Raw genomic sequence first — 27,315 nt, 5'->3', positions numbered from 1 at the left:
AATCAAACCCAAAACGTCATTTGAAGTGTGGAATTAAAGTGTTGATGTTTATTTATTTATTTATTTTTAATTCAAATTTCCGGAAGTTCCTATTTTTTTTATTTAAAAAAAAAAAAAAAAAAAACAGAAATGCTAAATGGTTGGGGCAAGCCCTATTACATGTTGGCTCAAAACCCAACAAACATTTGACATGTGACGCAATGGCATCAGTCATAGAAAGAGCTTCCCTCTCTTGCCCACTGTCCACATATTTATTTTTTTAGATTTTAAATCTTAAAAAGGTTCATTGGGCCCATATTGATTATCACATTGACAATCCAACAACACAATCTTTTAGATTTCATGAAAATATTCATATTAAAATAAATAAAAAAATAAAAAAATATTATTTTTCGAACTTGATCCAAGGTGTTGAAAAATGGACGGGTCACCGAGCACCCAAATTTAAAAATAAAATTCAACAATGAAAAATAACTATTTTTAATATATATATAGATATAGAACAGCGTTCCTAAGACTCATATTGGGACTCACATTGCGACACACCGTTTTGTCTTATATGGGTAAAAATATTTGGAATGGGCTGATTTTTTGTGAGGATGATCTCTATGGTGAGGAGATCATCCTTGCCAAAAATCAGCTCATTATGAAACTTCTAGACCGTCCAATTCTTGTAAATCAATTTTGATGGGGTTAGAAGTTTTGAAATGGGATGATTTTTTGCCAGGATGATCCCCTCATCACAGAGATCATCCTCACAAAAAATCAGCTCATTCCAAACATTTTTGCCCATATAAAACAAAACGGTGTGTCGCAATGTGAGTCTCAATATGAGTCTTAGGTACGTGACCCATATATATATATATATATATATATTTGGTCCTCTACAACTCCATTGCATCAGATCATGTTTTTGAATGTCACAAGATGATCAAATTAGATAGTTTGCTTTTTTTCACTATGTGCAAGAGAGAGAGAAAGGAGCGTTGTTTTTTAATGCTAAATAGACGTTACTTTTGGATTCACCCCTTTCTCTCTCATGCCCATATTGAAAAAAAAAAAAAAAAAAAAAAAAAGAGTAAAATCCGATGCAAGGAGTTGGAGATGTAAAAGAGAAAATTATATGAACTTAAAAAAACAATATTAAAAATAGTTATTTTTCACCATTGAATTTTATTTTTAAATTTAGGTGCTCGGTGACTATCCATTTTCAACACCTTGGATCAAGTTCAAAAAATAATATTTTTTAATTTCTTTTTTTTTAATATAAATATTTTCATGAAATCTAAAAATCTATGTTGTTAGATTGTCAATGTGATAATCAATGTGGGCCCAATGACCCTTTTTCATATTTGAAATCTAAAAATAAATGTGGGCAGTGGCCAAGAGAAAGAAACTCTCTCTTACTGATGTCATTGCACCACATGTCAAACGTTTGTTGGGCTGTGAGCCAACATGTAACAAAGCCCAAAAAATTTACCATTTCTCTCTTTTTTAAAAAAATCAAAATTTATTGAAATTTGAAATTAAAAAAAAAATCCGGCACTTTTAAGTGCCAAAATTCTATTTTAAAAAAATCTGGCATTTAAAGTGTTGATTTTATTTTTTTAATAATAAAAAATAAAAATCTGCTTAAGTTCAATTTGATAATTATAAAAAATGTATTACTTTTTTATAATAATTTTTTTAAGGTTTTTTTTTCCGATAATTTTCCCTTTAAAAAAAAAAAAAAAGAGATTAAAAAAGGACATGAATGTTCATGAATTACTAATAGAAGTCTACATAATCAATGGATCAAAAGGGCATAATGCATAGATAAAGCAGATTCCATAATATTACCAACACATGCATATAAAACTACAAAAAGGCCCAAAAAAGAGGCCAGCCGCCCAGGATAACTAAGAGCTAAGTAAGAGTTGGTGGATTGAAGAAAAGAATGTAGGAATTGAAACCTAACTAAAAACTAGAACACATATGCCCGCAGTAGGCCTACCAAAATAGTCTCCAATTCACTTCACCAGACAGATCTTTATGACTGAGGACGCGCCTATGCGGTGCAGCGCCACAATCGCATCACCAGGCTTGCACAGGCCTTTCTTTGTCGCAGAACGGAGTGCAGCTTCTAGTATCACCTCTGTGGACTCTGCATCTGTGGCCTTGGCAGATCCTTCAGCAAGCAGTGGGATCAGACCCCTATAGATCAGACTGTGCCTTGCTGGTGTCTCTTCGCTGCAGTTCCAATCAAACAAATCCGTTGTCATAACTGGAACCACCACCGAAAGGATTGGAACCGCTGGCCTATACTTGGCCACCAGCTTGGCTGTTGTCCCTCCACGTGTCAAAACCACAATGAGCGTGGCTTTAGCCTTGTTAGCTGTTCGGACTGCCGAGGACGCAAGGCTCTCTAATGGGCTCATCGGCAATGGAGTTGACCTTATCATCTCCTTGAAGATTGCTCCATAGTCAAGAGAGGACTCTGCTTCTATACAGATCCTGGCCATGATCTTCACCGCAAGCTCGGGGTAGGCCCCGGCTGCACTCTCACCACTAAGCATGACGCAATCAGTGCCATCGAGGACAGCATTGGCAACATCGGTGGCCTCAGCACGTGTGGGCCTTGGAGACTTAATCATGGATTCAAGCATCTGGGTAGCGGTAACCACGGGCTTGCCTACAAGGTTGCACTTGTAGATCATCATTTTCTGTGCGAGGAAAATCTTCTCGACTGGGATCTCCATCCCAAGATCACCCCGGGCAACCATGAATGAATCTGTTTCACGCAGTATCTCATCAAAGTTGATCACCCCCTCCTGGTTCTCAACCTTCAAAATGACAAACAATTAAAATCAACCTCTATACAATAATAAATTAATTACGACCTATGTTATCAAAGATTAGTAGTCTGAGAACATGTATTTCTGCATGGGTTAAGACATACAAGGCAGCTGTGAGGATTTTAGCTTTAAATCTTCCAAAAGGTTACCATAAATAGGCCTCACAAGATAAACTAAGCAACAAATAAAGTGAAAACTAGGCTTAAATGGGTCAGATTCGGGCCAGATTTGAGTATATCCATATCTAGATCCGATTTTCTTTATATGGATCCAAATCCGACTTGGATCCTACTAGATAAACCATATCTGAATCATTTTAATTTCACTTGATCCGGATCCAGATCCGACTTGACAAATTGCTTGATTCAGGTTGGGTTAGATAATACCAGATCATTCAACTTTTTTTCTTCTATACTTGTTTGTTTGTTAATTGCTATATTATTTTAGTTAAACATTATAATTATTTTATTTTATAAGAATTTATGTTATATTAAAGTAGTAGAAAATAATATTTTGAAAAATCTAAAAATATAATTTTCAAAGCAATATATCATTCAGATCAAGGTGGATATATGGATGGATCTGTATCTGACCAGGATCCAACTCGCATCATGGGACATCAAACCATAGTCAACCCATTTTTTCCTCAGATCTACTCCAGGGACCCAAACCCGTGAAATTTGGATTTCTGACAAAGTCCGACCTATTTTATGCTCTAGTGAAAACCATGCAGGAATAATCCAACTATAGGGCACCTAGCAGTCAAGGAGTTGGTATACCTTCGACATCAACTGTATGTTCTTTGCATGGGACCCAAGAACCTGACGGACATTAACGAGATCTGACCCCTTGCGCACGAAGGACAGAGCAATCATATCGATCTTGTTGGGAACACCCCATTCCAAGATGTCTTCCTTATCCTTCTCTGTGAGTGTGGGGAGATCCACTACAACACCCGGGAGATTGACATTCTTTCTCTCACCTAAGACAGCAGTGTTCTGGCACCGGCAGCGCACAGTTCCATTGGCTGGATTACATGATAAGACAGTTAAGGTGATGGTGCCATCTGCACACAAGATTATATTTCCTGGCTTCAAGTCCACAACAAGCTTTTTGTAACTCATAGATATCATCTTTTCATCTCCCTTGATGCTATAATCAGTAGTAACTGTGATTTCCTGACCCTCCTTAAGTTGGATGGGTTTCTCATCTTTTAGGAAGCCAGTTCGAATCTCAGGTCCCTAAAACAATGAAAATGAAGTGCAAAGCAGAATGAATTACTAATAATGAAGAAAACAGTGCCAAGGAGCTCCATAATTCAACGTAAATCTATAGTTGGGTAAGTCGGTCATGAAACAAAACTATAAATGAAGAAAGAAAAAAAAAACTATGCCATGTCGATTTTCAGAGTTCAAGCCAAATTAATTACCTGATATGATCCGACATCCACAAGTTTAAGGTCAGGTTTGAATTGCAGTATTAAGCAGAGGAAAACACATCGAAAGTCTGATATATATGTAATAATAAAACAGAATGGTTGGTCCCACTCCAATTACAGTTGTGGGGTATAAACGTCCCACTCTAGTCCCACTCTAACTACGGCAGAGTGGGATCCACATTACCCGACTTTATTGCCTTTCCTCTTCACCCCCTTTAACCTTGTTGTCTTTCCTCTCCTCCCCACCACCCCTCCACTCCCCTCCACATTTTTTAATAATATCCCTCCAATTTTACTATCTTCCCTCTTTTTCCCCTTTAACTCCAAAGAGGATATCTGTGCCATAGGCACGGGTAAACTATAGTATATATATACATATACTAAATCAGCAGAACTTTCAGTCATAAAGAGGTGGATCTCCCCAAAGCCAGATAGAATATGTTCTTCCTGTATCATAACCAAATAACACTACCACCAGTGTTTTTTTTTTCTCCTCACAAAATCATAATTAGAAGCAAAGAAAGTTTCTTTAAGAGAGATTTTATTGCCACACCAACTTTTGCTAACACCACCCCCAATTCATATGTAAATCGCCAAAGAATTAGCACACATTTGGGGTGGTGTAAGCAAAAGTTGGTGTGACAATAGGAGCTCTCTTCTTTTATCAGAGGAATAATCATCAGATAAGGTGAATCAAGAGAACGTATCACATAAAAAATAAGGCATGATTGTGTCCAAAATGAAGCCTGAGCAGCAAGCATCTCTTTTGCAGCATAATTAGAACTGTTTTTACATGCAAAATAGTTAATGATTTAAATTGTAAATTGGAATGGAGAAATGCATTGGTGTTGTAAGCCCAAGTAGTTGAGATAAGGCACTGTTTTTTCTTTTTTCGATTAGTTGAAATAAGGAACTGTCACTGATGATTTAACCTGAGTTCAAATCAGCAAATAAAAATTACAAATACAAAGGGGAACGTCACTTAATGGACCTAATTTAGGGATTTCTTTCTGAATACCCCCTAACTTTTGGGCAAGCCTTAACCCCCATCCCTCCTTATAAATATTTGAAAATACCCTTGTTGTAAAAACATAAAAATCAAATCTTTTTTTTTGTTTTGGACCTTTTACCATAACACCTTCAAGCTCAACTCTCCAATATTTTTTTATTTTCAATGATTTTCCGATCTCTATCTAACAAGAGTAAGATGTAAATAAATGCCTTTATTTTGGAAAATTATTAAAAAAATAACAGTTTTTCAAAATATTGAAAAAGATAACAAACTGGGTTGGACCATCTGATTTGGACTTTCCAATTTTACCCCTGCAAAAACAGGTTGACCAACCGCCTATTTTCACTATCAGTCCATGTGGTAAGTCAAAATGGGTGGTTTGAGCACCTGTTTTCAAATTCTTATTAACGTAAATTATTAAAAAAACAATAATAGTTTTCCAAAATTAAAAAAAAAAAAGATGAAAAACTGGTTGTTTCACAGCCAATTTATGAAACCTGACGATTGAACTGCCTATTTTTGAAAAAAAAAAAAGAAGACGACTAAATTATTGAAAAATACCACCATTTTACCCTCTGTGCGTTGCCTACCTTTGAAAACAGGTTGTTAATACTTTTGTTTTCAAATGTGCGCCTTTTGTCCATGCGACCTCTACAACTTTAGTTATCTTGTGCACATGTGACCGCTGTGTTGTTGATTGTGTTTGACTACAGAAATGGGAACTGCAAGCATCTGGTTTCATACGCACCAAACCTCTTGTGCTCGAGCTTATTTATTAAGTCTATGTAGATTTACATGCTTTTGTAGAAGAATCACAAAAGCAAACTAGATCTACATGCTTTTGTAGATGAAGAAAACATATAAAGAATAAATTGAGTGCAAACTTAAACTCACTTGTAATCTTAAGATTTGTTGTAGTTCTTTCGAAGTATAAGAAAAAGAAAGATAGGGAAGAGAAGTGTGTGGCTGGCTGGGTTGTATAAAAAAAGGAAAATAGGCACTTCGCACCAAACCAGGTGCTTGTAGTGCCTATTTTCATGGTCAAACAGAGTCAATGCACAAGGTCACATGGGCACAATAGGACAAAAAGTGCATCTCAAAATAAGCGGTATTTTTAGGGCTAAATAAAGCACAAGATAATGTGGGAGTATTTTCGATAATTTACTTCTTTTAAAAAACTGGCAGTTCAACACTTTCATAAGCTGACGGTCAAACCGCCGGTTTGTTATCTTTTAAAAAAATTGGAAAACTATTATTTTTTTAATTATTAACAATTATTTATTTAATAATTTTCCATAATTTGCAAAAAATCTCTTTGTCTGCACTTTACATTTCTTGAAACTAATATTCTTCAAGAAAAAATCATTGATCCTTCTCTTGTATAAATTACGTCTAGTAAATCAAATCAAACTACATGCTTCTTAATCTCTTTGTTTCTTTTTATCCAAAGGATGAATTCCCTTTTCCAAGTACGTTCATATAAGGGCATACCATCACCCTTCACTTCTATGGAAAATACTTCCTCTTCTTTTATATTATAATCCAAAAATTGTGTGGGCACTTTCCTCCATGACTATGACACTAGCATGTTAGTCAGATTCCTCCAAATGGGCAATTTTTGTGTTGTGCACTCCTCGAGATAAAAACTATTGATGATAAGCATTTTCTCCAATAAAAACTACGATTGCCTTCTATAGGAATTTTCAAATTCTGATTTTCTCCTATGGAACACTGATGTGGTATCTGCCAAAGAGACTCCAACGATCAAGTTAGTAGTTGACATATTGCAGAAAGAGTTTAGAAAGCTTTCATAATCAATCCTACATCTTTAGTAAGGGGATTCTATGTCTTTTAGCATGGGAACGATAAATATGGTTTGAAGTCATTAAGCCTTCGTTCTTAACAGCCTCTTCCATGATTTCTATAGTTACTTAATTGTGCTTTATTCCAAATTTTGTAACTAAGAATCCATACAACCGATTGAGTGGTTATTATCGCAAGATGGTACACGTGGCATCATAGGTGCGGACTTGATCAAAGTGGACATTGAGGACATTGACGGACCTTTTCTAGTAGCTTAAATTCACTCCAATGATAGGGAGGGAAGGAGAAAAATGATAAAATATGGCCGAGGTTAAGTGAACCAAGGGGGATAGGAAAAGGGACAAATGCATTGAAGATGAAGAGCATGGCCATCCCAACTTCAATGTGGGAGCACAACAAATTGATTTTGGATGGCTTGGCTGTCCAATGTCAAAGCAAAAGCACATTGATACCAAACGGTTTGGTTGTCTACCTTCAAGTGACTCTATGACTCTATGGGTTATGATTGTCAGAACAATAGTCCCACATCGGTCTTGGGTGCTTGATTTGTGTGGTATTTGAGGTGATGGCAACCCTCACCTTACAAACCGTTTTGTAAGATTGAGTTATGTCCATGGACCTTAATATGGTATCAGAGCTAGCTCATCATTTCTGGATGTGCAGAAGCATTTCTCAGGCCCTACACGTGGTGGTCCCATGTGAGGGTGTTAGAACAATAGTCCCACATCAGTCTTGGGTGCTCAATTTGTGCAGTATTTGAGGTAACAGCAACCCTCACCTTACAAGCCAATTTTGTAAGGTTTAGTTAGGCCCATGGACCTTAATAATAATATGGATGCTAAAAGGGAAGATTAAGCTCCTTAATTTATTTATGTAATTTGACAACAACTAACTTAATCATCAGAGTCTCTTAGGTAAACACCACACCAGTGTCTCATTGAAAAATACCAAAATTTGAATATCCATGAAAAAGACAACTGGAGTTTATTTTGGAGAAAAAACTTATCATCAATAGTTTATATATTGAAGAGTGTGTAACACAAAAAGTTGCCCACGTACCTCATATGTAACATAGGGTATGTTTTATTGCACCTAGAAAATAAGGTGTAAAATGACATTTTTCATGTGCTTGATTGCATTTTTCCACGTCCAAAAGTTCAACAAAAGCTAAATTTCACTTTCCCACCCCTATTTTTCATCCCGAAATTAAAACCTTAACTCATCTTCTCTTCTTCCCCACCACCTCCACCATACCCACCATCACACTCAACCTCACCATCGCCGTCGCCGTCACTACTTCCATCGTCAACCACCTTCTTTCTCCTCCACCTCCTCTCTCTCTCTTCTTCTTCTTCCCTCACCTCCGTCGCTGCCACCACCACCACGTCCTCCCTTCCCTCCCCTCTTGATCTTCCTCTTCCTCTTCTTCTCTATTTTTCTAAATTAATATCAAATAATGGATTCAATTTTTCCATCCTAATCATTTTTCCATGGATTTTGATTTTCCATGCGATCAAACGCATCCTTAGAAGCAATTTGTAACCAAAGAGACAATATATGCATTCTCCTTATTTGGCACATGCCACATAGGACTATGATTAATTTCCTGACATAAGGTCTAAGATGCCTTTTTTCACTTTATACCATCCTTATGTTTTGCCTCAAAAATGGTTTAAAAGAAAATCTCTCGTTCCCACATACTTTACGACATTATTTGTGCACTTGAACTTCAACTCATAAGAAAATGCCATTGCTCCCCATTAAGAGCGAGAAAACTATCCCAACACCTCCATCATTGGGTTTTTTAATATTTTCTCGGTTAAAAGAAAATCTTCCATTATATGTAAGTCTCTTATCAATGCCTCATACTCTATTATTTGGGCATTCAAACTCCAACTCATAAAAAAATGTTATAGTTTCCACATAAAGAGTGAGAAAACTATTCCAACACTTCCATCATTGAGTTTTTTAATATTTTCTTGGATTTGGTCCTCTCTCTTTTGAGAACCTTCAAAATACATACCCAAAAATTCTCTTTGAGTACATTGGTAAATGGGCATATTATCTTCTTTTTTTACTTTCACTAACAAATTTTTTGTTGTCGTGTCACTTCTCATTGGATCCTGAAACTACTTTTCAAATGTTTCTTCATATACCATGTTTTTCAAAAACCAAGTGATCACTTTAGAAGGGATTCTTTGCCAAAAGGTGCAAAATTCCTTCCCATTTAAGTGCATATTGTGTTTTGCATTTAATGTCTAAGTCAGACACTCACAATGCTCAATTGGTTAAGCGACTAATTAAGAATGGATGACTTTTAAGGTACTAAACAAAAACTCGTCAAAAAGTAAGTTGTCTTGAAACAACTTATGTCTTGATCTTTTGTCCAATGCAAGTGCTCATTCCAGCCATTGAGCAAGAGATGCAGATTTGAATGTATCGTGAATGCAAAGAAGCTTTCACATCTTTGAACTATACCTAAGCCAACTCCCAAAGACAAGGAAGTCCATTCGAATCTACTTCGTCGCCTTCGACTAAGCAACAAGGGGCAAAGCTTTAGAGCGAGAAATAGAAGAAACTTCAAATGGACATAGGGAAAAAAGGAAATAAAGAAAATAAGGAAAATGAGGGAAACAAGATCTCTCACAACAAGTGTATAGAAAATTGGGGCATGCCAATGGTCACTTGACTAATTAAAAGAGACAAGACCTAGAGCAATTATGACCTCGAAAGAAGAAATCCTTGAAAAAATGGTGATTATCTCATCCAAGAAAGAGCAATTTCTGAAGAATTTGAAACTATGAAGACAGTCAAGGTCTCAAGATAATAAGCCAAAAGAATGCCTCGAGGATTCAAGAGGTGGCAGTTGAAAAGGTACAAAAAATAGATATTTTTTTGTACGCGACGCTTCAATGTGATTCATGGCAACATTAGCCAAACACCTATGGAAGAAGTTTGGATACATGAGAACATCTTAGTCTGTCCCTTTCACAATCAAGTTTCCTCTAAAGATGAATACAACAACAAAATAACGAGTATATCATTGAAGAGTTTGCAAGAGAAACAAAAAACCTCAAATTTAAACCATTAGGTATTCGCCATTTCTATTTCTTTTCTCCGAAAATAAAGTTCAATCCTATAAAAGAATCAAAGGTAAGCATCTAGAATTCACAATTTTGCTAGGTCTCACTTGGAGCAATCAATGATATCATACTAAATGCTTACATAGATCAACTTCATGAAAGAGAGTATCAAGAAATGTTATTAAGCAAATCTAAGTGGAACACGAAATTCAGCAAGTGTTGTGACTCTCACGGACCAACCAATAGCCTGGACTTTGCAACAGGACGACTACAACATGTGGCATTTTGCCCAATCATTAGGAAAAAAAAAGAGTATAGTGACGTTTAAGTTTTACAGCTTATTTAATTAAGGAGAAATTATAAAAAATAAAAAATAAAATAAAAAAAGCAGAGAACTGAGAAATTCCCATTCCAATGCACTATTCACTTTAATTCCAAAAATGGTAAAATGAATAGGGCGAAGGAAAGAGAATTTCACTATTATTCTCTACTATGTTGATAATTTCTTTTCAATTAAATAAGCTGTAAAACTTTTCAAATGTTACTAAATCAGCTGATTTAATAAAACAATGGCTGAAAATTGTGAAATTCCAATCCGTTTTCATTTTAATTCTCGTAGTAACATCTAGAAAATTTTACAACTTATTTAATGTCGGAGAAATTATCGAAAAAGTAGATAAAAATTATGAAATTCCCGTTTCATTGCACTACTCATTTTAATTCTGAAATCAATAAATTACCATTTTACCATTTTTAGAATTTAAACTCATTACCAAATAGGAAAAAAGTTGAGTTAAATTACAACGATACTCCTCGGTGTTCATTACTAAATATAACATTTTGAGAAGGCTATTTTTGTAATTTAACTTATTTTTTTCCTATTTGGTAAACGTTATGGAAAATCCATGGCTTTAAGTCTTGTCCGAGACTGCCCGAGTCATCTCGGTCCCGTTAAGCAATTATACGGATTTGCACGGTGTCTCAAAATTCACATCATCACGCGAGATAAACGAGATATCTCGGACAATATTTTGAAAATCTCATCCGAGTCAGTAAAACTCGGCTGAGTCAACTGGGATTTTGTAGATTATTAAAATAATTAAATTTTTTTAGATTTTAAGTTTTTGTTATATAAATAAACACATGATTTTAGGACTAAACATTTCCTAATCTATGTTATTTTATTACAAAATTATAATTATTTTAATTTAAATATATGTAAATCAATCAATGTAAACAGAGCTTAATGGTTTGACTCGTGCGAAACGAGTTGACTCTTCTGAGGTAACTCGGTCTCATCCATGGACCAGACAAGACGTCAAACCGAGTTTTGAAACCATGGGTAAATCAGCCATTTTAGTGAACATGAGAAAAAGCCAACTACGAAAAATAGATCGGACAAATGTAAATCACAAGAAATGGAGAGATTCTTTTAAGCTGAAGAGAGAAAATTTACGATCTTTCCAACCTTAGTATCGAGCATGACAGCACACAAGATCTGAGTGTTCTGCATTGCAATCATGAGATTGTTCAAGGTCTCTTGATGATACTCGTGCGTGCCATGAGAGAAGTTGAACCTCGCGACATTCATTCCAGCTCTCAAAAGCTTCTCAATCATAGAAACAGATCGAGAAGCTGGGCCGAGTGTGCAAACGATCTTTGTCTTCGGAACTCGTCCATCGTTCGGAAGTTCCTTCAAGATCCCTTCAATGTCGATGTTCGACATTATTACTTATAAAACACCACAAATCCTCCAACTCCAAACCCTAAAAACCAATACAAAGGGGAAAAAAAAAAAAGGTTAAAGATATTCGCAGAAGAACAACACAAAATCAGAAACCCTAGTGCATAATATATGTCAAAATCTGCAAAAATTAGAACTATTGCGAGTTGAAAATCGAAATGCGTGAGTTAAGATCTAAAATTTGTCTTAAAATTAGGGTATGAAATTCAAGTACATTACGATTGAAGTAAAATGAGTTAAAATTAGAGAAGAACGATCGAAGATTGTGAGAAAAGTAGGTATTTGTACGAGATTAAGTTGGATTCGAAAGCTAAAAGTAAGAGAATCGAAGATCTTTACTTGTTTCGATGAGGGTTTGGAGGTGAAGCAGAAACGAATCCCAACCAAACCAGAGCTTCTCACTCTATCACTCTCTTCTCGTTAAAAAGCAAAAGAAAGATTCGAGAGTGATGGAAGAGGGGACACGTGGATGGCAGATAACTAATTTGGAGATATTTAAATGTTTGCGATTTTACGACCTACCTACCCCCCTACCCACACCCATACAACACCATTTGAAAGCACGCCTTTCACGAGGGGAATGTAAAAGCACGTGCCTGTGGTTGGTAAGGAAAATAATTTTAGAAAAAAGATATTTTGGTTTAAAAAATAATTATTTGGTACATTGAAGCGCTTCGTCATACCTACCAGGTGGGCCTTGCCTGCTAACAAGGACCAAAAATAACCATTGAGGCAGGGGCGGAGCCAGAATTTTCTTGTAGTGGGGGGCAAATTATGATTAATTGTATAGTTGAAAAACTTGAATAGAGGAGATGAGAGTGTGGGGCAAATGGGGATAGAGGTGAGAGAGTGGGAACAAATGGGGCATTTAATTAGTTGAAAATATATGGGTGTCTCAAAGTTCTGTGGGGGCAATTGCCCTCACCAACTCCGTCCCTGCCCTGCATTGAGGTATGAAGGTGACGAAGAGATGTGTTCCATATACTTAAGATGACTTATAATGATGTAAATCATTAGCAAATGCGAATAATTTGCATGGATGACGTAAATTCTTAAGAAATCTAAACAAATGATTTGTGGTTTTCTTAAACAAATGATTTGCAACATAAAAAATATTGCAAATCATTTGCAAAATCAAAATGAAATTTTTTGTTACAAGAATCAACCAATCACATACAAGAGATTTTTCAATGGTTACCAAGTGATAGTAGATCATTTATCGCAAATCATTTGATTATAAAACTCTTGGTACACTATAAATCATTTGCAACTTGCAAATCTTTTCTTGTGCATGATTAGTTGGTCTTTGCAATAAAAATTTGCATTATGATTTTACAAATGATTTGTGGTACTTTTTATGCCGCAAATCAGTTACTGAAATTTCTTAAGAATTTAGGTAATCAATGCAAATCATTTGCATTGTGTACCCAAGAACCAATAAAATTGATGATTTCAAAAAATTATTTGCATTTACAAATGATTTGCAGCATACCAATAATAGCCATACTAACAAAGTTGTGATTCGTGAATAATTCAGTAAAGAAACGCTTCAAATTTTTTTTGGGAAAAGTTGGTATAGTCGAAAAAACATCGTTAAAATATCATATATATATATATATATGGATGGTGTTATTACGACCCCCATTACGACCCCCTTTGCGACACACCATTTTGTCTTATATGGGCAAAAATGTTTGGAATGGGCTGATTTTTTGTGAGAATGATCTCTGTGATGAGGGGATCATCCTGGCAAAAAATCATCCCATTCCAAAACTTCTAACCCCATCAAAATTGATTTACAAAAATTGGACAGTTTAAAATTTTTCAACTTATAAACATGGGGCTAGAAATTTCATAATGAGCTGATTTTTGGCAAGGATGATCTCCTCACCATAGAGATCATCCTCACAAAAAATCAGCCCATTCCAAACATTTTTTCCCATATAAGACAAAATGGTGTATCGCAAAGGGGGTCGTAATGGGGGTCTACGGAACCCGACCATATATATATGCATTTTGTATATTAAATAGTAAAATAATATCAAATAAAATTATAAATTTATAACAGTTGAATAAGTAGATAATAATTTGTCTGAAACACACAAAAACTCTTCTTTTCTTTGTACTTTATAAGAAAAATTACTCTATTTTTAATTAATTATTACAAGACACCCCTGGTTCTTTTATGATATATTCATTCTCAGCATGTAATATTTTATTATTTTTTTTAAAAGATAGTTTTATAATGAATTGGGCTAGCCTTACTAAGCTAGTAAGCAGTTCACCTTTACTAAGGGGAGGGCTCACCTTGTGACTATCAAAAATATGATTAGATCTTTCAGGGTTGTAGAGGACAAAATTCTATGCACTTTGAAAACAAATTTTGGAAAAAACTTGTGTTTCACAGTTGAATTTTAATTTTAAGTTAGGGAGTTATGTGAAAGTTTAGTATTTGTCCTTTTTCAAAACCTTGGATCAAGCTCAATAGAAATTCATCAAATATATATATATATATATTTTAAGGAGTGCTAATTTAGTAATCCGTTTGAGCAAAACAACCCTTAGTAAGGTTGAAAATCTTACTATCTTATTAAGGAAAGGGTTTCACTTTTATAGTTAAAGTACAAAACTACAGTGTAAAAGGTCGAGAATGAAACACACAATGTGAAAAACCAAGAACATCCACAATTTATTTCAAAACCGACGAAGTGTTTAAAAAAAAAACGTCGATGCTTTAAAAAAGCGTGATTAAATCGATTAATGGTAATATCACGATTATAAAAAATAAAAATAAAAAACTGACCATTTTTGTCAATATTATTCGACTAAAGCCTAAATGAGTTTGGGTCATAATAATGTTGACTCGTCTAACACATTATTAAATGGGTCATGTCTAAGTTAGGGATGTCAACCCATTTTAACACGTTTAATTATTATGTAACTAACATATTTTTTTAAATCATAAAACATAGGTGGTATCTCAAATATCAACAATTATTTATGGTTTTAAAATTATTCATTTTTATTAGAATTTTATGAACTTTTTTCATAATACATTTTGGTTTCAAAATTTAATAAAATATAGAGGGTGTTTTAAGATAAGTTTGAAATAATTAAGGGTTAAACATTTAGTTTGGAAAAGAAAAACACTTTCCTTACTAAGTTCCCAACTGTTTATCTCATGGCATCCATAAACATGATCCGATGCCACATGGATGTAAAGGACAAAATTCTAAGAATGTTAAAATTTTCTTTTTGTTGTAAAAATGGAGCTTATTTTTTCCACTAAAGATTAGAATTTTATTGAATAGGTCACACGGGTCGTGTCAAATTACCTATTTAATAAATATGTTGGGTTTGGATTTAAGTTTTCGACTAGATTGTTAAATGGGTTGGGTACAATTTTCAGAATACCCTTACCTCAGCACGACACAACTCATTACCACCCCTACCCATGTAGCATTCCTAGCTCCACACACTCCAATGGTGTCTAGTAGGTAGGTAATGTTACTTGCCAAGTTGATCAGGTGATTGTTTTAAAAAAAAATGTTGAAAACTAAGGATAACAGAAAAGAGGATTAGAAGAAGATAATCAATAGTAGATAACCAAACAGGTTTACTTTACTTGAAAACGAAGTTGCAACTAGATTCTTGCAAATGCCTTAAGGATACAACAAAATCCAATTTTGCCAAAATCATATGTTCTTTTAACATTTATATTGTCTTTTAAGATCTTTTAGGTTTGAGACCCATCAAATGCCTCGTGTGCCTATTACTTCATTTGGGCCCTCCTCCTCCTCCTCCTCCTCCTCTCTCTCTCTCTCTCTCTCTCTCTCTCTCTCTCTATATATATATATATATATATATATATATATATATATATATATATATATATGAAAAATGTTCGACACCCTACTATTTGCCCTAAGTGTTTCGTCCTACATGGGTTAGAAGTTTTAGAATCGGCTGCTTTTGGTGAGGATAATCTCTATGGTGAGACGATCATCCTCACAAAAAATCAGCCCATTCCGAAACTTCTAGCCCCATGTTTACAAGTTAAAGAATCGTGGGCCGTGAATTTTTTGTAAATCATTTTTGATGGGGTTAGAAGTTTCATAATGAGCTGATTTTTGGTGATGATGATCTCCTATAGTGATCATCCTCACAAAAAATCAGCCCATTCCAAAACTTCTAACCCATGTAGGATGAAACACGCAGGGCAAAACGTAGGGTAAATAATAGGGTGCCAAACATGCCCATATATATATATATATATATATATAGGGAAATGTTTAGCACCAAACATTTTGGCAAAACATTGGATGATCTCTACGGTGAAGAGATCATCATCACCAAAAATCAGCCCATTCCAAAACTTCTAACACCATAAAAAATGGTTTACAAAAAATGGACGGTCCACGATTTTTCAAATTGTAAACATGGGGCTAGAAGTTTTGGAATGGGCTGATTTTTGGTGAGGATGATCTCCTCACCGTAGAGATCATCCTCATAAAAAATCAGCCCTAAACATGGGGCTAGAAGTTTTGGAATGGGCTGATTTTTGGTGAGGATGATCTCCTCACCGTAGAGATCATCCTCATCAAAAAGCAGCCCATTCCAAAACTTCTAGCCTAATGTTTACAAGTTGAAAAATCGTGGACCATCCATTTTTTGTAAACCATTTTTGATGGGGTTAGAAGTTTTGGAATGGGCTGATTTTTGGTGATGATGATCTCCTCACCGTAGAGATCATCCTCACCAAAAATCAGCCCATTCCAAAACTTCTAACCCATATTTTGAAAAATGTATTGCCAAAATGTTTGGTGCTGAACATTTCCCATATATATATATATATATATATGGGAAATGTTCAGCACCCTAAGTTTTACCACACACTTTAACAAACGTTTTTTGTCCTACATGGGTTAGAAGTTTTGGAATGAGCTGATTTTGGTGAGGATGATCTCTATGATTAGAAGATCATCCTCACCAAAAATCAGCTCATTCCGAAACTTCTAACCCATGTAAGACAAAACGCGTTTGTTAAAGTGTGTGGTAAAACTAAGGGTGGCGAACGGGACCCTATATATATATATATATATATATATATATATATATATATATATATATGGGAAATGTTCAGTACCCTAAGTTTTACCACACACTTTAACAAACGTTTTTTGTCCTACATGGGTTAGAAGTTTTGGAATGAGCTGATTTTTGGTGAGGATGATCTCTATGATTAGAAGATCATCCTCCCCAAAAATCAGCCCATTCCGAAATGTTTAGCCCCATGTTTACACTTTGAAAAATCGTGGACTGTCCATTTTTTGTAAATCAATTTTGATGGGGTTAGAAGTTTTGGAATGAGCTGATTTTTGGTGAGGATGATCTCCTCACCATAGAGATCATCCTCACCAAAAATCAGCTCATTCCGAAACTTCTAACCCATGTAAGAAAAAACGCGTTTGTTAAAGTGTGTGGTAAAACTTAGGGTGCCGAACGGGACGCTATATATATATATATATATATATATATATATATAGGGTCAGGTTCAAAGGACAACCATTTCTACACACATATAGACAACGTGTTTTGTCTTATATGGGTAAAAATATTTGGAATGGACTGATTTTTTGTGAGGATGATCTCTATGGTGAGGAGATCATCCTTGCCAAAAATCAGCTCATTATGAAACTTCTAGACCGTCCAATTTTTGTTGAAAAATTATAGACCGTCCAATTTTTGTAAATCAATTTTGATGGGGTTACAAGTTTTGGAATGGGATGATTTTTTGCCAGGATGATCCCCTCATCACAGAGATCATCCTCACAAAAATCAGTCCATTCCAAACATTTTTGCCCATATAAGACAAAACACGTTGTCTATATGTGTGTAGAAATGGTTGTCCTTTGAACCTGACCATATATATATATATATATATATATGTGTGTGTGTGTGTGTGTGTGTGTGTGTGTGGACAACATTCGGAGGCTCTAAAAATAGCCAAACATTTTTCAAAATAGGGGTTAGAAGTTCCAAAATGAGCTGATTTTTTGTGAGGATGACCTTTAGAGTGAAAAAATCAGCTCATTTCAAAACTTCTGACCCTAATTTACAAGTTGAAGAATCATGGACCGTCTGATTATTGTAAACCACTATTGATGGGGTTAAAAGTTTCAGAATGGGCTGATTTTTGGTGAGGATGATCTCCTCATTATAGAGATCATCCTCACAAAATATCAACCCATTATGAAACTTATAACCCATACATTGAAAAAATGTATGACACAATATTTGGCTCTCTTTAGGGCCTATATATATAGGGGTACTCCCTGTAGATACGTGATTATTTGATTTTCAAATACTACTTCTACTAAGATTTGGAGTCGCCACCATTCATTTTTGTAAAAGGGTGTGAATGGTCACTCGATGTTCATTTTTAGAAAAAGTGTCATTTTTTGACATTTAGTGACTCTCGTTTGGATAAGGTACCAATCAACTTAAGATCGGAATAAGCGGCTCGATTAGAGAAAAATGAAGGTGTTAGGCACCATTTTCTCCCCACCAAGTGATGGTAACCTCAACACAACTCGATTATTTTTGGATGAAAATGCAAAATAAAATAAAGTGTCACGTGTCAACGACTTGTACCCTAAGTAGGGATTTACTATCGGCTTTAGCTTATAAGGATCATCTCATTGAAGGAGATGGTCCTAATGGGCATTAGCCTTGGAAACAACACATATTTGAAAAGTGTTGACTATGATTACCAGTCCATTCTCATGAGTCAAGAAGAATTTGAATGTCGATTGCCTCAAAATGATTTGAAGGATTAAATTGGTTTTGTTTTGAAAGTGGTTACTACCCTTATACTTTCAACCTCGAAATTCGATTTACTGGAGATAGGGGAGGGGGAGCATTGTATCTTTAGTCTTTCTAAAAAGAAATTAAAGAGGTAAGGGGGTGAAAGCACCCTCGATCCGCGGGGTGCGCGGATCCGCTTTTGACTTTGAGGTTTGGGAGTCATCACCTAGTTATTACGGTCTAAGAACCGAACATTGACTCGAAATAGATAAATAAACAACTAATCTACTAAAAAATACTAAGTCCGGAGATCACATTACGGGGTTGGAAGGTGTTAAGCACCAACCCCGCCCGACAAACGTCGGTCTCTACTAATTCTCAAAAACGATTACATTGCTAAAAAGACCTAAATAATAATAATAATAATAATAATAATAATAATAATAATAATAATAATAATAAATAAAAATATTTACCTTTGCAACGCAACGGTTTTGTTCCCTCAAATCTGATAGAACAACTCCTCGTATAGTACTCCTCACAATTCACTTCAGACCTCCAAGACGAAGTACCTCATTCTTAGATCTGAATATTTCTGATTTGTTTATGAATTTTTGGGTGTTTTTAGGGGTTTTTAATTATTTTTTGAGCTAAAGTTGGGGTATGGATGTTAGGTAAGGAGTTAGAACTTCAAAATTAGGGTTTATGGGAGGTTAGGGAAGCTTTTTAACCTATATTTCTTAGGATTTATTTTTTTATACGAAAATAGTTTGTAGGAACCCTTATTTATAGATTTTTTTAAGTACTTTTTAGATAGAGTTAGTGTTTAATTATAATTATTTTACATAGAGTTAGTGTTTAATTAGAATTATTTTTAAATAGAGTTAATGTTTAATTAGAATTACATTAGATAGTTTTATAGTTTAATTAGAATTCCATTAGATAGTTTTAGAGTTTAATTAGGTTTCTTTTAGATAGTTTTAGAGTTTAATTAGAATTCTTTTGGATAGTTTTTTAGTTTAATTAGAATTCTATTAGGATTTTGACTTTGGTCTTATTAGTTTGATTAAGATTTTGACTTAAGTCTCACTTGATTGACTTGACTTTAAGATTTTGACTTAAGTCTTACTTGATTGACTTGAATTTAGGGTTTTGACTTAAGTCTCACTTGATTGACTTGACTTTAGGATTTTGACTTAAGTCTTACTTGATTGACTTGACTTTAGGATTTTGACTTAAATCTTACTTAATTGACTTGAATTTTAATTAGGATTTCACTTTACATTAATTAATATTTTAATTATTAATTTTGAAAATTTTAATTATTAAAATTATAAAATTATCATTTTACCCTCGGAAATGACTTTTTGCATTTTAAGTCATTTTTTAATGTTTCAGGATGTTTTGAAATCGATTTTTTATAAGAAATTTAATGAGAATATTGGTTTTTATCATTTATAAAAATTTTTGTGCAAAATGGTCGTGAACTTTAGAGGGGTATTTTCATAATTTTGTCAAATTTTGTGAAAATTGACGAAATGGTTTATTTGATTTCGATTTGTTGTTTTATGTGTTGGAAAAGATTTTTCTAAGCGTAATGTAAGCTCTAGGGATGTTTTGAGATTAGGGGTATTTTAGTAATTTGATCATTTTTTAGTGATTTTTATCGTGAAACTTCTTTTTGTCTATAAGATGATGATTTCTATATTTTTGACGTTATATTTTTCTAGCGTTGTGCAATTTTTATAGTTTTGTTAGTTTGAGATACCTCATCCGAATTTTTGAAACATATCTAATAACAAATAAAGCATTGGAATAATCATCCATCATTGGAAACTGTTGCAACCGGGTTGACGAGTTGATAAATAAGGTGATTACAAAAATGGGGTGTCTACAGGGGAAAGGTAGAAGAGGAAAATGAAAAAGGGAGAGAAAAGGGGGTACAATGCTTCATTTGATATACTTTGAGACCTTAGCTTGATCTTCTTTTCTTTCCTTCTATTCTTCTTTTTGAGTCCTTAGTAGAGTTGTGAGAATAGTAATTTGTTTTAAAATAGATGAAGTGAGGATAGTAGAGAGTATTTTTTGAGAAATTTTTTAAACTTAGACTTGGGTTCTCATTTTAGGAGATGAGGGGGGGGGATATATATAGGGATGGATGGTTGTTTTTGAGGGTAAGATGGGGTGAAAAATTAGAAGAGCAGAGAATGGCATGGGATTTGAAAGTAAGGGGTATGAAATTTAGAGTTGGGATGAGGATATTTGTGTAATGAGAGTAAATGATAATTTTTTATCCAAATGGTTTGGATCATCCCCAATCCATTTGGGTGGAGTGTTTGGTGAGGTGAAATGATGGGGTGTTTAGTTGAAAGAATATGATTGAATGTTAGGTGAGATGATAAGGTGTGGTGTTTGATTAGAAGAATGAGTTGTATAAAAAGTTAGGTATTTAGATTTTTGGGAGGGTTAAGGGGATAATGACATGTGTAAAAAAGAGTATAGAAATGAAGTGTTTATGTGGGTTGATTGGTTGGAAAGGGTGTGGGGATGGCTTGTGAGGATAAGTTGAGGGTGAATGATGAAGGGAGGTGTGGGTTGTGATGTGAGTTGGTGATTGTGTTAGAGAGAAAGTGATGGATTAGGTTTATGACATGGGAGTTGAAAGCGCCCTCGATCCGCGGGGTGCGTGGATCCGCTTTTGACCCTTGAGGTTTGGGAGTCGCCACCTAGTTATTACGGTCTAGGAACCGATCAATGACTCTAAACGGATAAAAACTAATCTAAAACCAAAAAAACTGAATTCGGGGATCAAGTTACGGGGTTGGAAGGTGTTAGGCACCAACCCCGCCCGGTCAAAGCCGGTCTCTACTAAATTCCCAAGTAAATTACATTGCTAAAACCTAGATAAGAAAATAAATAAAAATAAAAGGTTTACCTTTCCGATGGCAAGGACTTGGTTCCCTCAGATCTGACAAAAAGAACTCCTTGTACCGTGCTCCCTTACTTCGTTCTGCTTCCGGATTTGACTTCGGATCTCCGAGGCAAGGTATCTCCTTGTTTTTGAATCTGAACTCTTCAATTTCGTTGCGGATTTGAGGGTGTTTTTAGAAGGCTTTTGGGTGTTTTCTAGACTAAAATTGAAGGAGGGATGTTAGCTAAGGAGTTGGGGCTCCAAAACTAGGGTTTATGGGGGGCTAGGGGAGCTTCTAGACCTACTTCTCTTAGGGTTTATAATTTGATACGAAAATAGGGTGTGAGCACCTCTATTTATAGATGTTTTTAGGGGTTGATTTGGATAGAGTTAGTGTTTAATTAGAGATCTTTTAATTAGAGTTGTGTTTTAGTTTCACTTGTTTTAGGTAGAATTATGTTTTAATTAGAATTGTTTTAGGTATAATTATTTTTAAGTTAGAACTCTATTAGATAGAGTTATTAATCAATTATAATTCTATTATGACTTTTGGTCTTATTTGATTGACTTTTAATGTTTTGACTTTAGTCTTAATTGATTGACTTTTAATATTTTGACTTCAGTCTTGCTTAATTGACTTTAATTTTGACTTCAGTCTCACTTGATTGACTTTAATACCTTGACTTTAGTCTTGCTTGATTTACTTTTAATTTTTGGAGAATCCCCCTCTAAAATATCTTTAATTCTTTGGACCCCCAAATGGAGGGGTCCTTAAAGAAATATCCCACGAACCCTCAACAATTTTGCCTGAGAGTCCGATTAATCGATTTTTTAGGTTCAACTTTTTAAATTAATTTCATTAATGTTTAAATTTAATAATTTAATGTTTTATTTATTAATTTCAGAATTTTTTATCATGAAAATTGTGAAATTACCGTTTTGCTCCCGGAGAGGACTTTTCACATTTTAAGTCGGTTTTTAATGTTCTAGGATGTTTTAGAATCGGTTTTTCGTAAGGAATTCAATGGAAATATTAGTTTTTGTTATTTATGAAATTTTTTGTGTGAAATGGTTGTGAACTTTATGAGGAGCATTTTCGTAATTTTGTCAAATTCTGTTAAAATTGGTGAAATGATTTATTTGATTCCAATTTGTCATTTTATGTGTTCGAATGGGTTTTCCTAAGCGTAACGTAGGCTCTATGGTTGTTTTGATGTTAGGGGTATTTTGGTAATTTGGTAATTTTTAGTGATTTTTATCGTGAAACTTCTTTTTGGTCTGCAAGATGATGATTTCTATGTTTCTGGGGTCGTATTTTCCTAACGTAGCGTGGTTTCTAAGGTTTTGTCAGTTCGAGACACCTCATCCGGATTTCTGAAACACATCTGGTAACAAAATAAAGCAATAGAATACACATCCATCATTGGGAATCATTGCAATCGGGTTGACGAGTTGATTAATCAGGCGGATGCAAAAATGGGGTGTCTACAGGAGTGTGGGTTGGTAGTATATTAGAGAAAAGTGATGGATTAAGATGTAGGGGGTATGGGTTGTGATGTGAGTGGTTGGTTGTGTTAGAGAGAAGTGATGGGGGTAGGTAATTAGATGAGGGAGGTGAGTTGGGGTGATGACATGTGTCCCACCTTGATGATCTTGAGTGATTGGTTGTGATGTTGAGTTTGGGTAGAATAGGTATGGTAATGGGTTGAGTCCAATGGCTTTAATGGTAGGTTGGGCTTGGGTATGGTAATGAGTTGTGAGTTAAATATTTGTAGATTTGGATTAAGGTAGGGATGAGTTGAGAAATGATTTCTTTGGGAAATTGAGGGCCTTAAGCGGGTTTAGGATATTTACGATCCTAAGGGTGGAGTAGTGATAGGTGGGGAAGGTGGGGGTATGCTAAGTCTTTATCGTGAGTTCATTAATTTTTTTAGGGGTCTTATGAATCCTCGGGTTGATCAAAATGCCATGTTCAGGTGATTTAGGCTTTTTAGGCCCGTTGGTGAATTTTATTAGAACATCTGCTTTTTTAGGTCTTTTTGAGTAGGGTTCCGTTCAAATTGGGGTGTCTACACTCCCTGTTCCTACTCCTTGTTTTTATACCTACCAACAACTATAGATAAAAACAATTCACGATTACAAATCTTGATGATGTGGGGCTTTAGAGTAATTTTTATAACTTTCTTCTAGATGGCTTAAAAGCTTTGAATAAGAAATTTTGAACGGGAGAAGCCTCTATTTATAGACTTTTTGGAGATGAATGATCTGCAAAACAATTCACATGTCATGAATTTTCTTGCATGGAATGAAGATTTAACAAAAAGTTGAGATCTTGCGAGGATTTAATGTTGATTGATTGATGGAAAGGTTAATAAACGGCCTTGGAGGTCATTAATTACCTTTTTGCCTTTGAAAACCAGTTAATAACTATTGAGTTTGTTCACCTATAATCATCACCTTTTTTTTGCACTTGAGTAAGCCATTATGGCCCATCCCATTATGATCTGCTATATATGCAAATGGTTTTGGAGATCGTTCAGTATCCAATTTGGTTTTTTATTTTTATTTTGGTCTATGAACTCTCTAATTTTGATTCTTCCCTCTTTTGGAATTCCTTTTGTCTCATGCATAATTTTGAGTATAAGTACCATTTACATCTTTTAAATACAAAATTTTATACCTATATGATTGTAGAGAATCTAACAACAAATATGCGCTTCTCCAAACTTTTGGAGGATTTTACGTGGTTGAGACTATAGCTTGATGCGGGTAGATCTTTGATACTTTTGAGGTTTGGAAGTTTGGATTTAGCCAAAATTTCAATGTTCAAAGACTTATGGGGAATTGTCTAGGACAAGGTTTCGGCATATGTAAGGGGTATAAAGGGAAGTTTTTTGAAAAATGATGGCCTAGTGGGGATAAAGGGGTAGATAAGGACCAATGGACATTATGAGAAAAAAATGGTCATGCAAGGGTACGTGATAAATGTTAAAATTGGAGGGGGGGGGGGTCGGGCTCAAAGTAATTTGTAGAACTTTTCCTAGAAGACTTAAGAGCATGAGAAATTTCAAATGGGGGATGCCTCTAGCTATAGATTTTTTTTAGGTGAATGGTATACAAAATTGTGCAATGTAATCATTTGTTTGCATTAAATGTAGGTATCTTCGTGATTTGAGACCTTGTAAGGAATTGATTTTGATTAATGGGAAATTTAATGATCGGTCTAGGAGGTCGTTAAATGATTACCTTTGTTGCACTCGAGTGGTCCACTCAAGTAATCCAAGTGGGCCAATGATGGCCCATCCCATCATATAACATGCGAAAATTTTTGGAGTTCATTCAATGGCCAAATATTTGGCTTTTTATTGTATCCCATGAACTCTCTTCTTTCAGTTCTACCATATTCTAGAATTCCCTTTTTGACAAACAAAATTTTAGGTATAAGACTTTTATGCTACCATTTGATTTTTTTAAATACAACATTTTTATACTTGTATGATTGTCAGGAATTTGGCACCACAACACACTTCTTGATACTTCTGGAGGATTTTGAAAGGTTGAGATTATAAATTGATGCAAGTGGAGTTTTAGTACTTTTAAGATTTGGAAGTTAGAATTCGGGCAAAGTTTCAAAATCCAAAGACTTAAGGGGGAGTGGTTGGGACATGGTTTTGGCATATGGGCGTTTAAAGAAGAAACAAAGGCAGATTTTGATGGAAGGTGGGCCTAGTTGGGATAAGGGTAGATTGATAAAGACCCAAGAAGTATTTAGATAAAAAGTTTGGTTGGGTTTAAGAGTAATTTTAGAACTTCAAGGGGCTTTAGAGTAATTTTTAGAACTATCTTCTTGAATGCTTAGTAACTTTGAATGAGAAATTTTGAAGGGGGGTTATTTATAGATTTTTTTTAGGTGAACGGTTTACGAAGTCGTTAACATGTAATTCATTATTTTGCATTGAATGCAAATCTCACTGAGATTTGAGATCTTATGAGGATATAATTTTGATTGATTGATGGGAAGTTTAATGAACAATCTTGGAGGTCATTCACCTATTTTGCCTTTGAAAACTAGTGAATGGCCTTAGTGTACGTTAACCTGTAATCATTATTATTATTTTTTTTTTTGTGAACTTGAGTTAACCACTCAAGTAGTTCAAGGGAGCCAATGATGGCTTATCTTATCATCTAGCATATAAACGGTTTTAGAGATTGTTTAGTGGCCAATTTGAATTTTTTATTTTTATTTTGACCTTTGAAATTCTTTTTTTTTTTTTTTTTGCAAAAAAGATTCTTTTTTGAGTTTTCTCCCTCTTTTAGAGTTTGGGTTCAAGACCAAGGCAGTTCTTTTGGGTTTTACTCTCTCTTGGCTTCTAGAAGTGTCGCGATACAATTTTGGGGTGTCTAAATGTCCCCCTCTTAAAAACTTAGTATTTATAGTCAATACCTTTCACGTTATAATTTTATTTGAAAATGATGCAAGATACAACCACTAATCAATTGGGAAAAAAAATCAAACAATTAAATTATGTTATGATCCATAGGTTTTTATTCTTAAAAATGAATTAAAATGTTGAACACACCAAATAAATTGACATGCCAACTAACCAACTCCCCATCGACTTGAGTTAGGGTGTATTTGGATATTAAGAGTTCATGACGAGGGTTGGACTTTCAGAGGTTTTGAAATCTCATAAGTTAAACTTTTGAAAGTTTATGGTGAAATTTAATTATAACTTTTGTGTTTGGTTGTCCAAGAGAGTTGTAAATTCTAACTAAAGAGTCTGAAAATTATGCAAAACTCATATTCCTCCTATTCACCTTTTAAAATTTATAGTTGATGAAACAAAATTGAAACCCATCAATGACGTTGAAGAAACAATAATCCTCTTTGGCATTTCATCAAAAAAGTTATACTCAAACATATCCTGCATATAAATTTTGCTTGAGATTTCAAATGGTTTTATGCATGCTTTCAAGATAAAGAGTTTGAAGATGATGAGTCCTTGTGTGGAGATTGAAGACAAGGGCATTAATAGAGAGATGGAGAGGAAGAAAATACCAATCATGTGTAGAATGAAGATTTGCATAAGGAAAGATCGTCATTAATGAGGGTTTGGAGCTCCTTGGTCTAAAGAGAGAGAGAGAGTGTGTGTGTGTGTGTGAGGTAAATTTTAATTGATTTTTAGGTCATCCCGTGCGTGTTGCCAACTTTCATCAAATATGGTGAAAGTTGAAAAGTCCAATTTTTAAGTAATTTGAGAGTTGGGGATTGGCATTACTTGCACCTTCCAAACACTTGTAAAACAACAACCCTCGCGAGTTGGATTCTCGTACCGTCAACACACTCTTTTCAAACACACCCTTAGATAAATTAAAAGCCAATCCATTAATCATTACATAGGGATCTACGATTTAATTTTATCACAATGGAAAAATTATGGATGATTTGGCCATGTACCTATGAATGTAAGTAACTTGACACGTGCATTGGGCAAAAAATCAAGGTAAAAAAAGTCTGACATATATCAAAATAGAGATAATTTGTTGTTTTGTTAAGAATTGCTTTCACTTCAAATAAGATTTTTTTTTCTTGCGTCGACATTGGTTTGTCATATAATCATGATCATCATCATAGTCTCATCCTAGAAATATTGGGTCAAAT

The 27,315-nt window shown here is 34.6% G+C and overlaps 1 protein-coding gene across 1 annotated transcript; it reads right to left on the bottom strand.

The window, feature by feature from the left end:
* Positions 1–1,812: 1,812 nt before the first annotated feature.
* LOC147406364 (pyruvate kinase, cytosolic isozyme-like) lies at positions 1,813–12,429 on the bottom strand. Its single transcript, XM_086434359.1, has 4 exons — positions 12,275–12,429; positions 11,660–11,957; positions 3,614–4,075; positions 1,813–2,822 (listed from the first exon to the last, which is right to left on the bottom strand). Exons 2-4 carry the CDS (start codon positions 11,915–11,917, stop codon positions 2,010–2,012), a joined length of 1,533 nt encoding a protein of 510 aa, XP_086290485.1. The 5' UTR covers positions 11,918–11,957; positions 12,275–12,429; the 3' UTR covers positions 1,813–2,009.
* Between the last annotated feature and the right edge of the window lie 14,886 nt (positions 12,430–27,315).

This window comes from Akebia trifoliata, chromosome 3, assembly GCF_017979445.1.
Source record: "Akebia trifoliata isolate Shusen 1 chromosome 3, ASM1797944v1, whole genome shotgun sequence".
In the NCBI taxonomy this organism is placed as follows: Eukaryota; Viridiplantae; Streptophyta; class Magnoliopsida; order Ranunculales; family Lardizabalaceae; genus Akebia; species Akebia trifoliata.
Note: the sequence above shows the minus strand (reverse complement) of the source record. Positions and strands in the feature narration are given on the sequence as shown.